Source organism: Salmo trutta, chromosome 3 (genome assembly GCF_901001165.1).
Source record: "Salmo trutta chromosome 3, fSalTru1.1, whole genome shotgun sequence".
In the NCBI taxonomy this organism is placed as follows: domain Eukaryota; kingdom Metazoa; phylum Chordata; class Actinopteri; order Salmoniformes; family Salmonidae; genus Salmo; species Salmo trutta.
Genome location: NC_042959.1, coordinates 24,146,839 through 24,162,502, shown reverse-complemented (window position 1 = coordinate 24,162,502; position 15,664 = coordinate 24,146,839). Strand labels below are relative to the sequence as shown.

Genomic DNA, 15,664 nt, shown 5'->3' with positions numbered 1-15,664 from the left:
GAATGTATGAAAGTTCAATATTTTTTATAATTATTTTGGAATTTGGTGCTCTGCCATTTCACCAGATGTTGTCAAATCAATCCCGTTAACAGGATTTGAGCCATATTAAGGCAGAGTTACGTGTGTAAGGTGGAATGACACTATATCACTTAATGAGCATTAGTGGTGTAAAGTGATTTAGTAAAAATACTTTAAAATACTACTTAAGTCGTTTTTATGGGTGTCTGTACTTTACTTTACTATTTATATTTTTGACAACTTTAACTTTTACTTCACTTCATTCCTAAAGAAAATAATGTACTTTTTATTCCATCCATTTTCCCTGACAGCCAAAAGTCCTTGTTACATTTTAAATGCTTAGCAGGAAGAGAAAATTCACAAACTTATCAAGAAAACATCCCTGGTCATCCCTACTGCCACTGATCTAGCGGATTCACTAAACACACATGTTTCGTTGGTAAATGTGTGCCACTGGCTATCCTTAAATAAATACAAAAACAAGAAAAGTGTGCCACATGGTTTGCTTAATATAAGGAATTTGAAATGGTTTATACTTTTACTTTTGACACTTAAGAATATTTTGGCAATTACATTTACTTTTGATACTTAAGAAAATTTAAAACCAAATACTTTTAGACTTTTACTGAAGTAGTATTTTACTGGGTCAATATCACTTTCTATTAAGCATTTTCTATTAAGGTATCTTTACCTTTATTCAAGTATGACAATTAGGTACTTTTTCCAACACTGACAAGCATGTGCATTTAATGTAACTCCTTAAATATGTAACTGCCTTAAATATGTAACACCTGCATGGTCTCTGAAGTCGTTACACCCCTGTAAAGCATTTCATTCAGGGCATTATAATACTGCTTCATAAGGCATTAAAAGTTGAAAACCTTGCAAACCTGATTACGGAACTCCTGCATGGATTCTGATGTCGTTACCCACCTGTGGAGCATTTCGTGTAGTGCATTATAACATCCACAGAGCATTATGGCTAGACTGAATAACACCTTAGGAAGCAGTGTAATGGCTGTAATGCTCTGTGGATATTGCACTGTATGTATGTTTATGTGCAGTGTTATCAGCACATGTTATACATAGCTTATAAGGCATTAGGAATGTGCTCTAATGCAGTATGAAGATGGTATTCAAAGGGAGTATTACCAAATGATTATGCACTACTATAAGGAAAGGAAACTTGGATTCATGTGAAGACTTATTTTTGCTGCATATTTCCCAATAGGCAGTAGGCACGTTTCCCAATAGGCTGTAGTAAGCATTTGCAGTGTCAGTGATGACATAAGCCTTATGCCCCGTACACACCGTGACGTATTTCATTACACCTTATTAAATCATCTTCACAGAGTCTTGCCCGCTACTGAATGGACAAGTGTAGTGTTTCTAACACAAGTTGGAGGAGAGTCTTTCATCAGAGATAGCATTTATTTTGGGAGATTGTAAAATATTACCTTTTCATTCAAGACAGGGGAAAAACATTGTTTCAGGTGATAATAAAACATGTTTTGTTTAGTTACTTTTTCTTCAACTTGTTTCTCTAACTTTGTAGCAAGTCAAGCTATCTTGCAGATCAGCTAGCTAGCTAGCTAAACGCTAGGCAAGGTTGAAGATACCACTCTAGCTAGCGACCTCCACCCCACCTAATAATTATCATACAAAACAAACATAATTACCAACACTGACTAAATGGGAGGCAACAGTCATATAATTTAATAGCATTAACAGCCAATGTGTATTATTTAACATTACTATTAAAATAGTAATAACTTAGGGTACTAGGGGATAACTAGCCCCCCCTAAGAACAATGTTTAATTCCTGACACAAAAAAGCAACGTTTGGAAAACATTTGGCATCTGGATGAAGGTCATGCTTAGGTGAATAAACATATTTTTTTATGATTTAACCAGGCAAGTCAGATAAGAACAAATTCTTATTTACAATGACGGCCTACCGGGGAACAGAGGGTTAACTGCCCTGTTCTGGGGCAGAACAACAGATTTTTACCTTGTCAGCTCGGGTATTGGATCCAGCAACCTTTCAGTTACTGGCCCAATGCATGGGGGTACCAGTTACCCAGGTAGAAGATTATGGCATAGGGTTTCACACAAGTGTGTTAAAATCCATTTAATCACTTTTATTTAGAATTATTTGTAAGTAATACTTAAAAGCTAAGTCTAGTTGTCTTATTTTTATTATTTAAATAAAATATGGGAGGGAAAGGGTGTTGCACATGTCACCATTAATATCTGCACTTTTATAGTTCTTTCTTTGTTGTTCCTTTTCCATACAATCCATTATGTACAATTCCACTAAATATTATTTGAATAATGCAAAATGTTCAATCCCAGCAGTCTTTAAAATGACATTCAGGAGCAAAACGTTTTCAATAGATGTTTATAATTCATAAAAAAACATATATTATTTGGAATATAATATTGGAATGGAATATAACTAATAACATTAAATAACTTTGGAATATAAGATTTAATAACAATAATTTAACTCATTAATTCAGATGTGGAAACTCTCTTATGCTCTGCTATTGCATGATTCTAATTTGTACATAGGTCACAAATACAGCTATCCCCAGTAAAATTGGAGCACAACTCATGAGCCCACCTCCTGCGATGCTCAAACTTAATCCAGTCCCCACCTGTGACTGAAAACCGGGAGATATGCCAATTTAAAAGCTCTCTCTTAAAAACATAGCTAGCTAGCTAGCTATATGACATAAAATGCTGTGTAAAATAACTAAAAGGCAATAAAGTAAGATTAACTGCAAAACTATCAGTCATTTACAACTGAAATTAAGTTACGTTATCTTTTTAATGTATTTTACCTCTGACGATCTGGTAGTAAGGTTGCTAGCTAGCACTCCTAGCAGCTTATGCTAACTAGTTAGCTGGCTGGCATTTACTGCTAGTGAAGTTGCTAGCTAGCAAGTTAGCATAAACTAGCGCTAACTGTGCTAGTCATTGTCTAAATGACAGGTAGAAACATTCATAACAGTAAAAGGGTAACTAGCCCCCAAAACACTCATCCAACATTATTTAAAAGTTATCTAAATTTTTCTAGGGAAACAAGAGGATGATTTATCTTAAGGCTTGAACATTTAAAAACCAATTATAGATCTAACTTCATTGGAGTATATCTATAACTTTTTCAAATTTTCAAAAAATGTGATAAACTTACCACAAAATAGTTTTGTTGAAATATGTCCAAAAGTTGTGAAGACAGGATTTTTTTGTTGTTGAGCAAGAGCAGTGACAGTCAGAGGAAGTATTTGGTAAGTACCCAAAACGGGCTACCCGACGGGCTAGTTACCCCCTAACGTTAGTACCCTATTAGAATGGGTTGTTGTTTACAAGTTGCTAGCTATCCCATAAAGCCATCACCAAAAACCACACATTTTCATATTTTTCTGTGGTTGGTCACTTCTTGTTCTTCCACGGACTCTAGCTGGACTGAAGATGATGCAAAGTTTGGAAAAATTAAGTGTGCGGCGTCCTTCTCGCAGCAGAGCCTTTAACCGCACGGGGGCGTTGAGATTCCACTTCGGTGTGGACGTCGCCATTTAAATGAATGACATCCTGCGCAATTTAACGGGATTCCCATGGTTAACGTGAACGAGGCATCACAGTGACAATCTACTTGCAAAACAAACTCGGCTCCTCAGGCTTTAGGACCGTGAATCCACCTCCTTGGTGGAGAGGGCCTATGCCGGCTCGAGCTGTCATATAGTCGGACGTTCGCGTTCAGTTTGATAGTTTTTGGCAGTGGCAAGAGCGATGCAAGACAAGGAGTGTAGATGAGATAGAGAGATAAAGAGGAAACCAGTTAAATATAACACCCAATTAGAATATAACTTTGTATCCGTTTACAGGAAAGCGCACAGTGAACATGTCGGTGTTGGCGCTACAAGAGTACGAATTTGAGAGACAGTTCAACGAGGACGAAGCCATACGATGGATGCAAGAAAACTGGTAGATATAGTCTATGAAATATCATATTGATGTGGGGAGGATTGTTTGTGTATATGTGACACAATTTCCTCATAATCTTATTAATAGAAACAGGAAATGAATCAATAAGAATAGCAGATTCTGGATGCTGCTAACGTTATTAAGCTTGCAAATAGCGTATGTTGTGGTCTGCTTAGGCTTTCCTATAATAACATCTTTCTCATAAAGCTGCTAGAGGATCATCCGCACACAGACAGTAGCCTACCCTATTCACAACATATGCAGGCCTGGCTGTGAATTAGTTACAATAAATCAACAAAGTGCCCATTGGTGAATAGCCTACCAACTGAACCTATCACTCTATTATTAGGCTACATCTCGTTACAATTTCCTTGCCTTCTGATGTGACTTTCAGTGATTTGCGTATGTAGAATGTTTATTTTAGGCATCAGATTCCATGTATTCAAGGTGATGCGGCGCTACTGTTATCTGTCTGCTGACCAGATAATTCCATCCTCTTACATTTACCGCTGCCCAATAGCCCTGTATTACAACCGGTACGCTATGAATGAAATAAATCCGAGAGTTGACAGAGGTAGACCTTTCGTTTATTAGCATACTATTTTATCTAGTCCGTTGCGCTCCAAAAACGGATTACATTTAGACCTACAATACGCACCATACCGGTTTGGAGTCTGTAGTCTCGTTTCTCTGGCCAAACAGACAGAATAACTAAACAAACGTGTTCATTCATTGACACAGAGCGCATCAGTGCCTGTGGCAATAACCTTCCTAGCCTGTATGTCTAAGGTGCTAACCATTATAAACACATTCCTAAAGAAAAGATGACCAAATTATAGGCAAACACTCAAAATAACATCACTGCCTGGATAGGCTATATGTTCATGTTCTGGCCAAACCCTTAATATAGACATATGCTCACCAAAGACAGGGTAAGAGCATTATATATCCACCACAGACTGAATAAATAGCAAACTAACAAAACTTGGCTTGGTAATGCCTATTGATGCCGGATGATGCAGGTGATGAGCACAGCCATAATCAGGTTATGCTCCATCTGCAATCGCACCCTACTAATACCTGTAAGTGTCTAGGAAATACATCACCATTATGGTTTTTTAAATCATTTTTATAATTGACTGTTATCGATGACAATCAGTGTCTAATTAGTCTCCTGAGTTTACCATTGTAATAGCCTATGGGAGGTTACCAATTATGCATTGGTTATAAACTGACTTAAATAATGATTCAAGTATTTATACCTGTTGAAAAACCTTCAATAGACAGGTAAAAATCTCATTTGTAATGCAACGGGAGCCTTCACTAATGCCACATGCTGATTTATGGGTAGGCTACACAACTAGGAAATAGCAAAAAGAAGTGTGGTAATTTGTAATAGTAGAAACATGTCTGTTTCAATTAAACACTTCTTTAAAAAGGGACATTTAACAGAAGTCCAAATGCGTCCCTTTTCAGAATCAAGCGTGTGGAAACATTGTGCAGGAGCTGCCCATAAGTTGGTGCTACCAACTGACCAATAGAAATGATCTTATGATGTCTGCTGACAGAGTGCTAGCCAATCACATCACAGCTGATGATCTGTGCCCACTCTTCTGGGCAGCGTTTGCACTGCAGCAGGGATGTCTGCTCTGACAAGACCATATCGCATGGTTTTGAGAGGAAATAACCACTGCACACGTTCACGAGTGGTTAGTCATATTCGCCCAAATTGACATTACACAATAAGTGTATGAACATGTTACATGTTTTGAGAGATATGTTATAGAGTAGTCAACTTAGTTGTAAATAGGTGCAGCCCTTCAGCATAAACTCCTAAAGAGAAAAATAAGCATTGAATGTTAACCAACCTGTTTCTTTCTCTGCCGTACAGATACAATAACAATGCATTGCTTCATGGGTGATTTTCTGGCACATTACAACTGCCTTTAACCTCAGTGAAACAAAATACCATAATGGCACTTTCTGATGCATGTACTCATTAAAACAACACATTCAAACTCCACAGCATTGCAATTGAAGCATGTGTTCTCACAATGCAGGTGACCTCCCTCTCTCTCTCATCACATTTCTTGAATGGGATACTGTATGTTGAGGCCTACCAAACACCAATGGGAAATAGAGGAAAGGTTTAATGGTAGGCTGCTGTAGTCTATTGACTACTGTGTGATGAAATAGTTGCAGGGACAGCCTCTGTAGCTCCCAGTACGAACAAACTCAGACGAAGTGCACCTTAGTCCAGCGAGGAAAAAAACCCTGGGGAAAGTGAGGACAGATGATAAGCTCTTTTGGGAATGACTGCAAAGAATCAAGCTTACGCAAACCTTGCCTCATTGTTATAACAAGGCTTGCTCTTTGCTATTGGGGTGTTCAATCCAAATGGGAGAAAAATGTCATGGTTGACTCAGCATGTCTGGAAATGACATCTGATCTTCAAATCACTGCTTTGGTTTCAGGGGGCAGTATGCAGTGTGCTTAACTTGAAAAACAGCATATAGCTACCCTCACATGATTGCTAATTAAACTACCCTCACTTGCCATTAGCTCCTGCAAATACCCTCCCCCTCAGGACAAATGTTTTTGGTTGAGACTCAGTGAACTTATAAAATCTCCCACTGGGCACACTATGTCATTTCAAGGTGGATAATTGGGTAATATTTGGGTGCGATGTTGATCAATGAGATTACAATCACTCAAATGGGAATACAATGTCAGATATTTTGTTTATTTACACAACAGATTGTGATATCACTGTGCTTCATCTAATAGCACAACCACATGACCTTGATTGCAGTTGAGATTACATTTAAAGTACATGGTGCAAGTGATCAATGCTGTTTGAGATTCTGCGCAGATTATTACAGCAATTGTGAAGATCTCCACAGACCTGTGACAAGCTATGCATGCTATCTTGAACATGCACACTTTATATTATTACATAAGAATACCTTTATAGTTACAGTAACCTCAATGTGGCCATGGATGTGTTTCTCATTTTAAGGTTGAATGTTACATTCATTTGTAAGAGCCTTAATTTAAGGCAATTTTCTGTATTACAAAAGTAGTATTGAATTGTATTTGTTGACAATGCAACCAAATATCAACATTTAAAGGAGATGTATCTACTGCTTGCATAGTTCCATCTGAGCCACTGGCTTCATCCCATTCTTTAACTTGTATTTTTGGTTGAGTTATAATTTATTTTCATCTATTTATTTTTTATTTGGGGGGGGTGGGGGGGTGTAGATCAGCTTTAATATTGTAAATAGATTGTGGCTTATATCAATGTTATTGGTTGAGAGAATGCCAAGAGTGTGAAAAGCTGTCATTAAGGCAAAGGGTGGCTACTTTGAAGAATCTGAAATATAAAATATGATAGGATATAAAACTGGAATATCACATTTACGTAAGTATTCAGACCCTTTACTCAGTACTTTGTTGAAGCATCTTTGGCAGCGATTACAGATTCGAGTCTTCTTCTACATCTGCATTGCTTGCTGTTTGGGGTTTTAGGCTGGGTTTCTGTACAGCACCTTGGGACATCGGCTGATGTAATCAGGGCTTTATAAATACATTTGATTGATTATTGGGTATGACGCTACAAGCTTGACACACCTGTATTTGGGTATTTTCTTCCATTCTTATCTGCAGATCCTCTCAAGTTCTGTCAGGTTGGATGGGGAGCGTCACTGCACAGCTATTTCCAGGTCTCTCCAGTGATGTTAGATCGCGTTCAAGTCCAGGCTCTGGCTGGGCCACTCAAGGACATTCAGAGACTTGTCCCGAAGCCACTCCTTTGTTGTCTTGGCTGTGTACTTAAGGTCATTGTCCTGCTGGAAGGTGAACATTCCACCCAGTCTGAGGTCCCGAGCACTCTAGAGCAGGTTTTCATCAAGGATCTCTCTGTACTTTGCTCCGTTCATCTTTCCCTGGATCCTATCTAGTCTCCCAGTTCCTGCTGCTGAAAAACATCCCCACAGCAGGATGCTGCCACCCCCATGCTTCAATGTTGAAATGCTGCCAGGTTTCCTCCAGATGTGACACTTGGCTATTCAGGCCAAAGAGTTCAATCTTGGTTTCATCAGACCAGAGAATCTTGTTTCTCATTATCTGAGAGTCCTTTGGGTGCCTTTTGGCAAACTCCAAGCGATCTGTCATTTGCCTTTTACTGAGGAGTGGCTTCCGTCTGGCCACGCTAACATAAAGGCCTGATTGGTGGAGTGCTGCTGAGATGGTTGTCCTACTGGAAGTTTCTGTGCCTTTCCAAATCATGTCCAATCAATTCAATTTACCACAGGTGGACTTCAATCAAGTTGTAAAAACACTCCAAGGATGATCAATAGAAACAGGATGCACCTGAGCTCAATTTCAAGTCTCATAGCAAAGGGTCTGAATACTTATGTAAATAAGGTATTTCTGTTTTTAATGTTTAATACATTTGCAAACATTTCGAAAAACCTGTTTTAGCTTTGTTGGGTTATTGTGCTAGATTGATGTCAATGTTTTATTTAATCGATTTTAGAATAAGGTTGTAACATAACAAAATGTAGAACAAGGGAAGGGGTCTGAATACTTTCCCGAAGGCACTGTATATACTTCCCCAGAGTCAGATGAACTAAAGGATATCATTTTTATGTCTGTGTCCATTATGAAGGAGGTTAGAGGTAGTTTTGCGCATCAATGCTAACTAGCATTAGGAAGTCTGTGCATATTTACTAGGATGCTAGAGACATAAAAATGATATCCACTAGTTCATCTGACTCTGGGGAAGTAGATAAAGGCCCTCATTGTCAAAGTCCCAAAGTATCCCTTTAACTTGTGGACAAGTTAATAGGCTATTTATTGTATTTCAGAAGTGATTTCAAAAGTAATATTGAATTATGTTTGGTTGTCAGCACAACCAAATATCATCATTTTAAAGGGGATTTATTTTCTGCTTGGATAGTTCCATCTGTGCCACTGACTTAGTCTGTCTTTAATTCCAGTTTTTCTACAAATTAATAATTGATATGTTGGATTCACGTCTCCATCTCAACCAACAATCAAAGTTAAAGAATAGGATCAAATCAAAAGTTAAATGCACTTTAAATCAAATTTTATTTGATTTAGTCCGATTCTTTAACTTAGATTTTTGACTGAGATGGAGACGTGAATCCAACGTATCAATGTTATACTGTAAATAACAGTAAGTAACATTCAACCTTAAAATGAGTACCACATTCATGGCCACATTTTGAGGTTTGAAGCCAACCAGAGCTTAAATCCTTAGATCTATTGTATTGTCTATTTTAGTTGAATTCTGGGTTGAATTGGAACAATAGCCGTTGATGACCTAAAATAGTATCATTTATGATATATGAGTGATAAAGTATTGTCCCATTTCATTTGGAATGACTTGGATAACAACAGTGAATCTATTTAGTTTTTAAGAGATGTCTCAACAAACATTCTCATAATAGCACATCGTAATAGTGACAAATATAATATCTAAGCAGGACAGGGCTTGGTTAAAACCCTGGATGAGTGACCAAATGGTAGCTGTAGATAGATCAATTCTCCAGTAGGTGTTGAACAGCCTATAGTTTTTTTTCTGATAGTGGATATAATGATCTGACGTTGTTTTAATAAAGGTACAAATTTTACGTTTTGCCTATGTTGAAATTTGGTTACCATGATGACATAATTCTGTGGTTAAAATTTACTTTGACTTACATTGACAAATGATGTTGAAACAAACAAAGAATCTCAGTCCTGGGCACATACAGCATTTTGGCAACAGACACTTGTTCTTTTGGAGTTAGTCAACAAAGTGGCACTGTGACATTTTGATGATGGTTTGATATTAAACAGATTAATTCACAAGGTCACTTTGAGATCACCGTTCAGTGGCAATAGAATGCACGATGTGGCTATAACTGAAAATAATTGTACATTCAAATGTCTCGATATTTTGAGGTTTATAAAGAGGACGCTGTTTGTTCTCTGTGTGGTCTTAAGTATAAACCTGATGAGACATTGCCCAGTGAGAAAAGAAAATACAAAGGGACTGTTTTTGCTCAGCATAGCGTTATTAACTATCACATTCCCTCCGGGCTCAAACCCTATAGCACCAGACCACCCTCTTCTAGAGGTTGGAACTGGTTCAGGGAAGAGAACCGAAAACTGAAAAAGAACACAATTTTTAAAGGAACAGAATCAGAACCGGGAATGAAAGTGATCTACAGTATACTGTGAACCGTCATTTTAAAACAGTTAATAACATTATTTTAGTTCTGGGAATTTTTTCCCCAGTCCCACAAAAGATGAAAAAAAGTTCCTATGCAAAGCCCTCTCTCTGTCAATCAGAAACTTCTTCCAGTGTCTTCCTGCCAGCTGAAAATCTTTGCCAGTGTGTGTGTGTCTAGGCAACCTGCCTTTCCCCTTCCGAAGCATAGCAGTAGCCTACTGATGTTACAAGCGTTATTCAGAAGATAGGGAGAGAGATTTTTTTATTATAGAAGAATAGATTAACTTTTTCAATGCTAGTTAGGGAAAGTGGTGTGTGTTCAGGCTGCCAAGGGAAGCAAGGCTTCCCTAAAAAATGGAATAGAAAAAACATATCATAATTTATATTTTGTGTCTCTGTGTTTCATAATTTTCCTTCAATTTGCAAGAGGCTGAATGTATCTCACCGGAGAAAGCATCCGAGCGAGCGAAATAGCTCCCCTCTGTCTCTGTATGTGTAGGCCATCTATCTGATGCTGTCTGGTCAAAAAGAGTATGACATTGTTGCATTAAATGCAAGGGAAGCCAGTGAGCATTAAAATAAAATAATAGCCAATTAGCATTGATCTTAACTTAGTGAGCTCAAATGTGAATTGACCTGGCACACATAAAAAAGTGTCAAGGGAAGCCAGTTTGGATTTGGCTTCACTCCTATCACATCACATTGCGAGAAATATGTCATTGACAGAAACAACATGAATTGTTGCATCTCGTTGTATTGTTGTCCTCCGGTGGCTAACTAGCTAGCTTGAATTGTCCCTTTCCTAAATTAGCCATGGATGGCGATAGGGATTTGAACTTTTACTTCATTCTCTGTACTGGCCAGTGATTATAATGCTGATTCTGATCCAACCATAAATTCATACATTGTGCCTCTGGACTGAGAGGATGGAAGTTCAAATCAAATCACATTTTATTTGTCACATATGCCTAATACAACAGGTGTAGACGTTACCGTGAAATTCTTACTTACAAGCCCTTAACCAACAATGCAGTTTTAAGAAAAATAAGAGTTAAGAAAATATTTACTAAATAAACAAAAGTAAAAACATAAAGTAACAATAACGAGGCTATATACATGGGGTACCGATACCGAGTCAATGTGTGGGGGTACGGGTTAGTCAGGTTAGTCGAGGTAATTGAAGTAATATGTACAGTTGAAGTCGGAAGTTTACATACACTTAGGTTGGAGTCATTAAAACTCTTTTTTCAACCACTCCACAAATTTCTTGTTAACAAACTATAGTTTTGGCAAGTCGGTTAGGACATCTACTTTGTGCATGACACAAGTAATTTTTCCAACAATTGTTTACAGACAGATTATTTCACTTATAATTCACTGTATGACAATTCCAGTGGATCAGAAGTTTACATAGACTAAGTTGACTGTGCCTTTAAACAGCTTGGAAAATTCCAGAACATTATGTCATGGCTTTAGAAGCTTCTGATAGGCTAATTGACATCATTTGAGTCAATTGGATGTGTACCTGTGGATGTATTTCAAGGCCTACGTTCAAACTCAGTGCCTCTTTGCTTGACATCATGGGAAAATCAAAAGAAATCAGCCAAAACCTCATAAAAAATTGTAGACCTCCACAAGTCTGGTTCATCCTTGAGAGCAATTTCCAAATGCCTGAATGTACCACGTTCATCTGTACAAACAATAGTACGCACGTATAAACACCATGGGACCACGCAGCCGTCATACCGCTCAGGAAGGAGACACGTTCTGTCTCCTGGAGATGAACGTACTTTGGGGCGAAAAGTGCAAATCATGTCCTCTGGTCTGATGAAACAAAAACAGAACTGTTTGGCCATAATGACCATTTATGTTTGGAGGAAAAAGGGGGAGGCTTGCAAGCCGAAGAACACCATCCCAACCGTGAAGGACGCGGGTTGCAGCATCATGTTGTGGGGGTGCTTTGTTGCAGGAGGGACTGGTACACTTCACAAAATAGATGGCATCATGAGGGAGAAAGATTATGTGGATATATTGAAGCAACATCTCAAGACATCAGTTAAGAAGACAAAGCTTGGGTCTTCCAAATGGACAATGACCCCAAGCATACTTCCAAAGTTGTGGCAAAATGGCTTAAGGACAACAAAGTCAAGGTATTGGAGTGCTTCTACACCTGCATTGCTTGCTGTTTGGGGTTTAAGGCTGGGTTTCTGTACAGCACTTTGAGATATCAGCTGATGTAAGAAGGGCTATATAAATACATTTGATTTGATTTGATCACAAAGCTCTTACCTCAATCCTATAGAAAACGTGTTGGCAGAACTGAAAAAGCGTGTGCGAGCAAGGAGGCCTACAAACCTGACTCAGCTACACCAGCTCTGTCATGAGGAATGGGCCAAAATTCACCCAACTTATTGTGGGAAGCTTGTGGAAGGCTACCCAAAACATTTGACCCAAGTTAAACAATTTAAAGGCAATGCTACTAAATACTAATTGAGTGAATGTAAACTTCTGACCCACTGGGAATGTGATGAAAGAAATAAAAGCTGAAATAAATTTCACATTCTTAAAATAAAGTGGTGATCCTAACTGACCTAAGACAGGGAATTTTTACTTGGATTTAATGTCAGAAATTGTGAAAAACTGAGTTTAAATGTATTTGGCTAAGGTGTATGTAAACTTCCGACTTCAACTGTACGTATAGGTAAGGGTAAAGTGACTATGCATAGATAATTAGCAGCGAGTAGCAGCAGCGTAAAAAAATAACAAATAGGAGAGTGGTCAATGCAAATAGTCCAGGTAGCCATTTGATTAGCATTCTTATGTCTTGGGTTAGAAGCTGTTAAGAAGCCTTTTGGACCTAGACTTGGCTCTACGTTACCGCTTGCCATGCGGTAGCAGAGAGAACAGTCTATGACTAGGGTGGCATGAGTCTTTGGCAATTTTTAAGGCCTTCCTCTGATGCAACCAGTCAGGATGCTCTCGATGGTGCAGCTGTAGAACCTTTTGAAGATCTTGAAGCTCTAAACCTGCTCCATCACAGACCCGGCGATGAGAATGGGGGCGTGCTCGGCCCTCCTTTTCCTGTAGTCCACAATCATCTCCTTTGTCTTGATCACGTTGAGGGAGAGGTTGTTGTCCTTACACCACACTGCCAAGTCTCATCGTTGTCGGTGATCAGGCCCACCACCGTTGTGTCGTCTGGAAACTTAATGTTGGTGTTGAAGTCATGCTTGGCCACACAGTTGTGGGTGAACAGGGAGTACAGGAGGGTCTAACCATGCACCCCTAAGGGGCTCCCATGTTGTGTTGTTGCCTACCTTTACCACCTGGGGGCGGTCCGTCAGGAAGTACAGGATCCAGTTGCAGAGGGAGCTGTTTAGTCTCAGGGTCCTTAGCTTATTGATGAGCTTTGAGGGCACTATGGTGTTGAATGCTGAGCTGTAGTCAATGAACAGCATTCTCACGTAGGTGTTCCTTTTGTCCAGGTGGGAAAGGGCAGTGTGGAGTGCAATAGAGATTGTGTCATCTGTGGATCTGTTGGGGCGGTATGAGAATTGGCGTGGGTCTAGGGTTTCTGGGATAATGGTGTTGATGTGAGACATGACCAGCCTTTCAATATGTAACTAGCTAATGTTTCCCATGAAAGGAAGTAAGGCTAGCGAGCAAGCATTTTATCCAGGTAGCCTAGGACAACAAAAAATAAAAATGTGTACTGTATGACAGTCATAGACCTTTTAGGCAACACGAAAGAGAGAAGGATGGCATTGGCGTTTCTCTACCTGTAGGGTGAGATATGTTTTTTTCTATTTGCACGAACGCACACACACACACACACACACACACACACACACACACACACACACACAATGGACAGCCACATCATAGTTAGCTTACGTTGATTGGACTAAATTGTTTTGGTATCTTTTAGTTGTCACTGTATTAGACTAAGCAGAGGGGATTTGATGATGTTGAAATGTTGAAATGGTGCTGGAATAGTGGAGGCAGCTCCTGTTTTCTTTGCGACTTGCTGTAACTCTCCGTGGTTCTGTTTTAAAAGTTATTTAGTGGTCCGAAAATGTCGGAAACATTAATTTGCTTGACCATGCTATAGGTCATGTAACTGTTTGTTACATGCAATATGCTTTGCGGGCTTCACTGGACAGTAGTTGCTCTCCAGTATTGTGAACCAAGGTGTGGTTTAATTTATTCTGCCACGGTGTCTTCTTATTGTCTCAGCCTTCGTTCTATATATCACAGTGTCAAGACATATGAACAAACAGGTTATAGAGCAAACAACACAATTTTCACAACACAGGTTTTAATATTGCTTTTTTTCTGGCTTGCCTCCCCCTGTGATTTTACCCATGCACTGCTACTGGTTAGGGATACATAGATATCACAGTTGACATTGGATTTATTGACTACAAAAATGTAAGACGGGTTTTTAATTCAGGTGCTGCTCTGACCACACAAGCTTGTTAGTTAGCTAGCTATCTCTGGTCCAACGTTAAGTAAACTCTTAAATTGAAAGACATTCAAAGTTCCTCCGTAGAAGCCGCTCCTCCGTAGGTATAATGCTGTGGGCCTAATTCAAATGATGCATGTCATAACAAGATGCCCAGTGCTTCAAGCCAAGCCTCCTCCTCCACCCTCACTCGCTCTCTCTCCCCACCCGCAAAATTTCAGTTGCCTCTTGTCTTTCTGTCATGCATGTAAACATCTCACTGATCTATAGCTTGCCTTCTCCATTGCAAGCTGCTCTATCCGCACTGCATGATTGGTGAAGTAAATTAATGTTGAGTTAAATGTAAAAAAAAAAATGTCCTAACTTGTTAAGATTAGTACAGATTTTCTCAGGGGAACCCACATGGGGCCCTGACCCCAAGTTTGGGAACCACTGTAATAACCTCTCTCTCTCTCTCTCTCTCTCTCTACTTGCTTCCTCTCGCTCTTTGTCTCCTCTGCTTCCTCTTGAATGCATGGCAGCCTGCCTCAGCCTCGCCAGGTATTATGAGAACTTAGTAGCCTATTTTTTACTCCTGTTGAGGTAGACTCCGTTTAATGTTAGCTTCTTACTTCATCCTAGCTGGCTAATACATAGCCGGAGCCCTTCAACGTTACTGCAATATAAGTTTCTGCCGGAAGCTAGCCACCTGACTGACTGCCCTCTCTAAGCAACTATTTACCAGTTGTGCACTCTCCGAGAGACGTTTTTTGTTTGTTTGGAGGATGTCTATAGACACGGCAGGAGTCGCAGGACGGTTTTAAAATTGCATTTTGTCCGGCATCTCACAAATACACTGTCAGAAGCTTCTCTGGTTGGTTGCTTGAACCGACTCCGTGCTAGGGTAGTTCCTTTCATGTCTAATTCCCTCTGCCTGTGCTGCGAGAGAGCCGTTTGAGAGAGCCGTT

The 15,664-nt window shown here is 39.3% G+C and overlaps 1 protein-coding gene across 1 annotated transcript in view; it reads left to right on the top strand.

The window, feature by feature from the left end:
* The first annotated feature begins 3,725 nt into the window (after nt 1-3,725).
* The window catches only part of elovl6 (ELOVL fatty acid elongase 6), a 28,037-nt gene continuing 16,098 nt past the window's right edge, over nt 3,726-15,664 (top strand). The window contains exon 1 of the mRNA XM_029727152.1: nt 3,726-4,008. Within this exon, the coding sequence (XP_029583012.1) occupies nt 3,926-4,008 (83 nt within the window). The 5' untranslated portion in view covers nt 3,726-3,925. The remainder of the gene's footprint in view (nt 4,009-15,664) is intronic.